Consider the following 8,420-nt stretch of genomic DNA (forward strand, 5'->3'; position numbering starts at 1 on the left):
CGGCCACGGTGAGCCCTGAGCATAGAGGGCAAGCACAGAGTATAACAGGCGTGCCCCTCTGAACGGCCACGGTGAGCCCTGAGCATAGAGGGCAAGCACAGAGTATAACAGGCGTGCCCCTCTGAGTGGCCACGGTGAGCCCTGAGCAGAGGCCACACTCACCCAGCTTCCAGCTCTTCCTACACAACTCTGAAGAACATGCTTAATTTCCAAATAAACAAAGGAAGCCTCGGAGATGTGACAATAAAATCTGACAACATTCTGCAGTTGTGAACTAACCAGTAGTGGGCCCTACTATAAAACTACAGGTATAACAAAAGACAGGACCACAAGAATTAATTTTTTTTTCTGAAATACCAAAAACAAGAAAATATAATCTTACTAAATTATTTGACAAGCACTGAAAACTAGCAATGAACTCTGCCCTGCAATTCCATGAGAAATCAAATGAGAGTACTTCCAGTTGTTCTAGAAACTGCCCAGCACCTTAAAGATACCACTTGTTAGACTAATGTCACATGGAGTAGAATGTGCCTTGATTTCAACATTTGCAAAAGACAAACTAAGAAGCCTTGTATAATATCCAAATTGTGGCTGAGGTGGCTGAGGAGTGGGTAAGGGGAGGTGGCCAGAGCATTTCCCTCTCACATGCTGACTGACCGGCACCATCGGAGGGACTGGGCCTGCAGTGGAGTGTGAAGTACCACCCCTTCAGGATTTTACACAGCTGCAGGAGTAATGACATCAAGGGCAGACAGATTCTATTTGCAAACACACAGACGTCCCATACACTTAAATGAGCCAAATGTGAGGGGCAGTTAGTAAGAATATAGAGAGATACACTCCAGTCCCATGAGGCCGGGTCACAACAGGGAACAGGAAGCCGGCTGCCCCTGTGGAATGCTGTATTCCACTCTCAAGCCACGTCAGCTGAGACATTAGTTTAATGCAGTGCATCCAAGGAGGGCAACAGAAAAGTAAAGGTTCTGGAAACCTAGTGTGGTAGGAAAGAAAATTCCCACCAATTAGTCTATGAGATGGACTTTGCTCTGGCTAAAAGAGCAGGCAGCTTATGTGCCAATCTAACTTGTCAAGTGCCTTCCATGACTTTCATTTGCAAAAAGAGAGAGAAAAAAACTATTTCTAAATGTGCATAAATATAGTTCACTGAACTTCTGTTGGGGGAGGTGGGCACATGTCTATCACGGCTGCGGGTAGTCCTGAATGGCAGGGAAGCCAGCCCCGCTGGACTCAGAGAGATCAGTCAGTGGCGGGCAGACCCGGGAGTGAGCTCCCACACCCAGGAAAAGAGACCTGCACAGAGTTGTGCCTGAGGATGGAGCTCACCCCAACCAGTGCCCAAGCTGAGGGCAGACGAAGTGCTCAGGGGTCGCAGCAGGGGCTTCTGCAAGGGTAACAGCTGGAACAGGGCCTGCGGACTGCTCTCAAATCCTCTAAGTCTGAGCTCGTACAGACATCTTTCATATCAAAATCTAAACACTCAGAAACTCTGTGAAGCAATACTGTACATAAGCATGTGAGTATGATTCTTTTTTTATTATAAATTTATATGACTTACCATTTAAGATTTTCTTTTCCTCACGACAGTCTGTACAGTGATTCAGAAAAAAAAGTCAGGTAAGAATATACTATACATGCCAAAGAGAGCGTCAGCCGCGCTGCTGATCAGAGGCAGCCCTTCTCTCCTGAGAGACCTCCTGCTCAGGGCTGGGGGGAGACTGACGTCTGGCTTCTGTTTGAAATATGCAAGGCCCACCTCAAAGATTGCTGAGCTGTTTCTCCAGATTTTTGCACCCTACTTCACTCGGCTTTTTTCTATTACTTTGTTCACTTTTCTCTAACCTTCTGTTTAATTTCCTTAGAGAACACATAAACCCTGAGCTTTATCCAGGTTATCATATTCTAAATTAGTCTAACTAACCAGAATTTATTAGGTTACACTTTATAAATGAAACACAAGCCATCTCCAAGACAGACTCTCTCTTAATGCAATTATTACAATTACAACCCAGAAAAAAATTAACGAGTATTTTCCTTCAGGATGGCAGACAACTCACAAAGCTACAAAGCTGCCTGGGAAGTATCCAGCCACGTAATACGAGAAACAGACACATGCATGCTGGATACTTTCCGGACAGCCCTTGTGCATTACACCTTACTAACCACAAGTGCTATACCACTGTAATCAAAATAAAGCCCTCAGCAAAGCTGTCAGAGCTTAAAACAAAAAAAGAACGGTAAGCTAACACAAAACACCCACGGAGTCAAAATGAAGGAAAACCCTTAAGTTGTCATCACTTCATTTTATAGAGAAAGAAACGAATGCACTTGAAGACAAAGCTTTCCAATTTTTTATGTTCTAATTTTCACTCACCAAATGACTACGGAGGCCAAGACTATCCTTTTTGTTTACCTCTTTTTACCAAAATAATTTTAAAACTCAAAAGGGTCTTAACAACATACAGCAAATTATCATCTGATCTCCTCATTTAAGACTGAAAATCAGAGGTCCAGGCCTTTGAAATCTACAGCTCCTCAGCTGCAAAGCTAAGGTTAGACTTGTCCTCCCTAAAATTCAGCCTTACTTTTCTTGACAAGCTATCGCTACAGTACACATATCCTAAAAAGATGTAAGACTTAAAAAACATTTCAATTATATCTAAAATGGGCTTTATCAACTGCCAGATAAAAATCCCATTACAGTGTGCAGGGGTCACCGTGTCCTGCTTGGCCCCTGTTCCCCGTGAGTTTCACCTGTCTTTGCTGTGACATTTGAGATTCTTCATCTTAGAACAAACAGCACATTCACTGTAACTTAAGTAAATTGCTTCTATTTTCAGTGCACAACATAGCTGGTGGCCTGATAAGCCTCATTTATCACGAGAAACAATTTGTTTTCATCTAAGAGGTTCACAGATTTTGAAAAATTGTCTTAGGTAATTTGTTTCTAGGGAAAAAAATTACCTCATATGATTACTTCCTGCCTGATATGAAAGGATTTTAATCTGCTAGAACTTTCTGGATTCTGCTAAATAAGTCCTTTTTTTAGTATGAGAAGTACAAGTAGGAAGATAACTTTAGCCTGGATGGCCTGAATCACCTTTAAAACCCCACTGCTCTCCTCCTGCAACTCTCTCAAAAACTGAGTTATGGAGACAGAGGAGATTTTCCCCACTGTTAAGTGTATTTACACCTGAATCTTTTTAGTGAGGGACATACCTTTCTCCCTGAAATATGGCGTCTTCTCTTCCTAACTAATTCCACCATGATTATCCTTCACTGCTAGAGAAGAAGGTGGGAAACAGAAAAGTCCTTCTCCTTCTGTAATTTCAAGTCTCCTATGAGCAGCAGCCCGAGGAGCCGGCAGGTGGCCCATCACACCACAGGCCAGCAAGAGAGGGCACGCGACCTCTCCCACCAGATGGTAGAAATAAGACACACAACATACACAGAGAGCTCAAGTCAGTCATCTAGAAACCTGGTCGGGACCCTTTCTCTTGCTGGCACCGAATCAGTGAACTTAAGAGTCATTAAAGAAGATAAAGGGATTCGTTTACAAAAGTAACCCAGCTTAGAAGAACTTCCAAACACCAAAGTACAAACTTACTCGGTTTTTGTTTATATACATATTGCTTATTTGTTTTGTAGCAATAAAAGGAAAAAAAAGTAATCCTTATTGATCATCCTTTACACTCACTATGCAAGATTAACTTATTAATTCTTAGACCTATGACTCACTGCACAGATCAGGAAGCTGAGACTCAGACATCAGCCAGGGCCCAGACCCAGGTGCACCTGTGATGTTTCCATGCTGCCAATAAAATCTTAAAATGCAAAACTCACTGAATAAGTCATGAATGACTATTTGAAGAAACCAATTTACCCAAATTTTAGTATGAAGGTCAGGAGTTACTCAAAAGAAACAACTACTGTTCCCTCCTAGAAAAAGGGGTGCACAGTGCTCGTTATTGCAACTCCACCTCTAGCATTTCCAAAGAGTGCTCTTTTGAAGGAAAGTTAGTGAAGAGATGGCCTTCATGCCCCCACACTGTGCAGAGCAAGCTCAGAGGTCAGGAGAAGAAATGGGTTATAATTTAAAGAAGCTTAAAATCGTAATACGGAGTCATCTGTAACGAGGGGCAAGGAGTGGGAAGGTTCGAGGCAAAGGGGAGACACGAAGCTGGAAGAGAAAGTTTCACTGTAGAATGTTCTGTATTTTTTGATTTTTGAATTATATGAATGTGTTACTTATTCAAAAAATTAAACTTTAAAAATAAATTCTAAGTAAGTGTTATAGTGAATCTGCCCTGTAACACCAGACTCAGACTAAGGAAAGCCAAACACAAGAGTCAATTCTCACTTCCATGACGTTGACCCCCCACTACGCATTTTACCTGCAAAACACGTCTAATGTTTAAGTGGAAGTGAGGAAAGCAGTGAAAACGAGGAAAGCAGTGATCCATTTAGATTTGCCTGGAAACCCAGTCAGACACGGACCCCCGTGCACCGCACCCCAGTGCCACTTACCTCTGGGCACCACGGGCTTAACGGCCATCCTGCCCACCAGGCATTCTTTCAGCATCGATTCATAATTGACCCAGCGATGAACCTGGTACAGAAGACAAATGACCAAATGACAGAGAAGCAACGTGACCCTATCCCCACAGGACGGTCTTGCCGTCATAAGCAAAACTAACCTTCCTGAGCTGCTCTAAACACAGCATCTAAAAACCCAGCAGCAGATGCAGCCGGTCAGCAGGGCGGTGACGGGAAGGCTGCAGAGCGGCTGCTCAGAGCAGACCCAGCACTGTCTGTCACCGCACAGGTGCAGGTGTCTGCTGCCAGACACCACTGGGAGGAACTGAACTGAAAGTTCCATGGGGCATGTTCTCAATATGCTGATAGCCTTAAAACAGGCAGCTCTCGTGCTCAGAGAGTTAGGAATTTACCTGAGAAGGTATGCGCACATGTACAAAGATGTGGGTACCAGGAAGCTTCCCACAGCACTGTGTAAACAAACCACTGTAACAATGCAGACGTCGAATTATAAACTATCCGTAAAGGAAAATCATGGCATATCATTCAGTGCAATCCTGCATACTCGGAAAAATAATCTCATCGAAAATAATACTGAGATCACAATGCGTACGGTGTTATGCTCCTGAATAAACACACACCAGAATAGCGAATGTGTAGAAAACGGACAGAAAACGGTCAGAGTGGGGTCAAACCTGAGGGCAGAAATACGACCGCAAGGAGATCCTGCAATTTTCTCTTCACAGCCCAAATCCTGGACACAAGGAAATTCTCACGTTGAAGAATTTCAGAGAAGCTCCCCTGAAGTTTCCAGTTTACTTTTGGTGGTGAGTCAAAGTCGTCAGTACTTTAAGCATGGCTGGCCTCACTACAGCCCAGGGGATGCAGCAACCACTGTCTCAGCTGCTAGAGAAGGTGATGGAGTGAGGACCTCCCCGGAGGACGCTGTGGGGAGCCAGGGGCGGATGCGGCTTCCCCACCCAGAAAGAACACTAACAGTGTGTGAGACTCCGCCACTTCCCTAGAAGTGGCAAAGGCTTTTCGTAATATAAGGAGCAAAGGCTTTTTCGTAAATATAAGGAGAAAAGTGACTAAATATCCTTTGAGATACCAGAATGGACTCTGTTCTCACTCCAGGAAAATCTAGGACTTCACTCATCACCCAGCGCCACCTGACTTCCTGCGGGACCCGCAGACACAGTGTGGGGAGTCAGAGGCAGCTGCCCCCCCAAGAACCCCTCATGAGAGAGCAGAAGCCAGGGCCTTGCTGGAGTGCTCCAGCCCCTCAGAGCGGACCCCAGGCCCTTCCTCCAGCTGTCACTGCCTCCCACAAACCAGTCAGCACGTGAGCAGAATTGATCAACACGGGCCAGCAGAGGAAGCAGGGTCCTAGACACAGATTGGAAACCATCTCAGTAATAACAAAATTAAACGGCAAACGGAGGCGCTGCTACGTGTGAGCATCCTCCCACACTTCAAAATGCCGCGACACATCTGAAATTTATTCCACTATTTTCTTTCTTTTTATAAATGTCACACTGCTACACCTATGAGAACTCCTCTGCAGAACACTTGGGTTACTCCCAGCACCTTACCTGGTCGAACAGGTCCGTCCCGTCTGAGCCCGCTGCTCTCATGAGTTCCTCCTCCCCGCCCGGGTGGTACTCCATGTACGGGCTGACGTTATAAACAAGCCCTGCGTGGAAGCAAGGAGAAGTAATATCCTAAGTGAACATCTTAAAAACTGCAAAGGCTGTTAAGTTCCAATAAATCTTTCCAAATATATTCTATTCAACAATCATTATTATTTCAAAGTATCAAGAACTGTCTAGGGTCTGAGATTTCACCTCACCTGCAAGTAACACGAGTTATCGGCATCTGCAGCTGCTCGCTGAACCCCGGTTCCCACAGAGCCACCTGAAGATGGCCGTGTGCCTGCCCACGCACGGTGCCGCGTTACAGGAGAGGGACCTCGGCTCAGGAAACCAGAGCCTTTTACCAGCCCCACTGCCCTTGTTCTGGAGGAAGCCATTGTCTTTTTAACCCTATCTTTTGCTTTACAGACACTATTATCCAAGATGGTTCTCTACACAAACATCCTTAAAAAGACTGCCCAGGACAGAGATAGTCGGCTCCACTGCCCACAAGCCACAAGATGTGCAGAAATGCAAGATGACCTACAGAAAAGCACCTCCCAACACAGACGGGACCACACATGCGTGTGTGTGATTTTTGAAAGTACACACACGCGCGCTCTACACAAAAATATTATTTATACTCTATCCTCTGCTGCGCTGGTGGAAGAACTGATGAAAAAGACTCGCCATCTCATCCACGTGTCTGACCCTCGAAGCAAAGGCCAGGCGGGCTCCGGGAAAAGGAAGCCCAAGTCTTCCCTCAGCTGCCCAAGAAACAAAGATTATTATTTATATCTGAATCTTTTTATCTTCCCCAAATATTCATCTCATCACTTCATATGTTCAACTATTTTTTATTTTAATCTTTTAAGAAAGAAGAATCAAGAACAGCAGAAAGAGCAGAGTATCTTAGTGAAGAGCCTTTCCCAGGACGTGAGCCGCTTGTTCAGTCTCTACTGGAAAACTACAGAGTAAGTGAGCCCAGCCCTAAAGATACCTCGAAAGTGCAAGGAAAAGGTTTCTTAACCCAGGAACACCCCCTTTTACATGGCGACGTCCCTAAATTTAAACAACTTCAGATAACTTAAAACAGGCATCCTCAAACTACGGCCCGCGGGCCACATGCACCCCGCCTAGGACATTTATCCGGCCTGCCAGGTGTTGTTGCCGCTACTGCCTGTCCTGCTTAGCAGCCGACTCATCTCAGGGCCTGCAGTCCGTCCCTCGAACGGCCTGAGGGACAGTGAACTGGCCCCCTGTTTAAAAAGTTTGAGGAACCCTGACTTAAAATGTAACAATAATCTTGGAACAAGAGAGGTTGGATTTTAGAGGCAAGAAAGGTATCACAGTTTCTCCACTAAATTTTAGAAAATAACCACTCCAGATATCTTTGTAAAACTGCTTAAAATCAAGCACAAAAGGAAATGGACTCACAGAATCTCTCTTTAGCAGTCCTCCAAATATGTTTTCTTTCTCTTTCCCCATACATTGCTTTTTACCATATTTAGAAGAAATTTTCTTTATTATTTTATGCTCCAAAATCCACAGACCACAAACCTGAGTGGTGATGATTAGGATCAGATTATTCCTCCAGGCTCTTTAGACAGAGAATGCCTCCTGCATGAGTGGTCTGAACCTCCTTTGCAACCAAGTCTTCACTAGAGTGCTAAGTTTCTCAAGAACAAACACATGACTATCTGTTGATGAATTTCACATGTCATAGCAACCGGCTTTGTGGGTCACTTTAACGTCTGTCCATGATCAGCCACAGCCAGAGATGCCCACCCAGTGTGTTCCCTGCTGCCTCCTGGGCCTTTAGATTGACCCTGTTTCATAACCTCACCTCTTTCCAGACTAGGACCACTCTGAAACCTGAGGAACAACCTGTCCTCTGCGATGGACAAATTAGAAATGTGTCCACAATCCCTCACTATACGAAATAAGCCTGTGAATGTCCAGAGCATGAGCAGAGCTGACCCGACCGCACTTGGCGGTGTGAGAGACCTGCCAGTTGTGAGACTCAGACCAACCCTAGGAGGGGACGGTGCATTTTCTCTGAAAGGCTTTCTACCTTTCTTTCCTTCCTTCTTCTTCTCAAAGCATTTCCTACAACTAAAACCTGGGCCCTTGCATGTGGCAGAAGAAAGCAAGAGAGAAGTACAGGCTTCAGGAGTTCTGTTCATGTCGCGACTCGAGGCCCATCAGAGACAGCGCAGGTGCAGCTCC

The 8,420-nt window shown here is 45.0% G+C and overlaps 1 protein-coding gene across 2 annotated transcripts in view; it reads right to left on the reverse strand.

Moving 5' to 3' along the window:
- Positions 1-8,420, reverse strand: part of LOC100955093 (cytochrome b5 reductase 4) — an 85,971-nt gene that overhangs the window by 48,262 nt on the left and 29,289 nt on the right. Inside the window, exons 3-5 of one of the 2 annotated variants that reach the window (XM_003801296.3) lie at positions 6,153-6,253; positions 4,549-4,630; positions 1,580-1,609 (exon numbers count right to left, since the gene is read on the reverse strand). In XM_003801296.3, the coding sequence (XP_003801344.1) occupies positions 1,580-1,609; positions 4,549-4,630; positions 6,153-6,253 (213 nt within the window). The remainder of the gene's footprint in view (positions 1-1,579; positions 1,610-4,548; positions 4,631-6,152; positions 6,254-8,420) is intronic. The other variant, XM_023507786.1, reaches the window with a different exon arrangement.

The sequence above is a fragment of the Otolemur garnettii genome, unplaced genomic scaffold (assembly GCF_000181295.1).
Source record: "Otolemur garnettii isolate 467f Iridium unplaced genomic scaffold, OtoGar3 scaffold00205, whole genome shotgun sequence".
Lineage (NCBI taxonomy): Eukaryota > Metazoa > Chordata > Mammalia > Primates > Galagidae > Otolemur > Otolemur garnettii.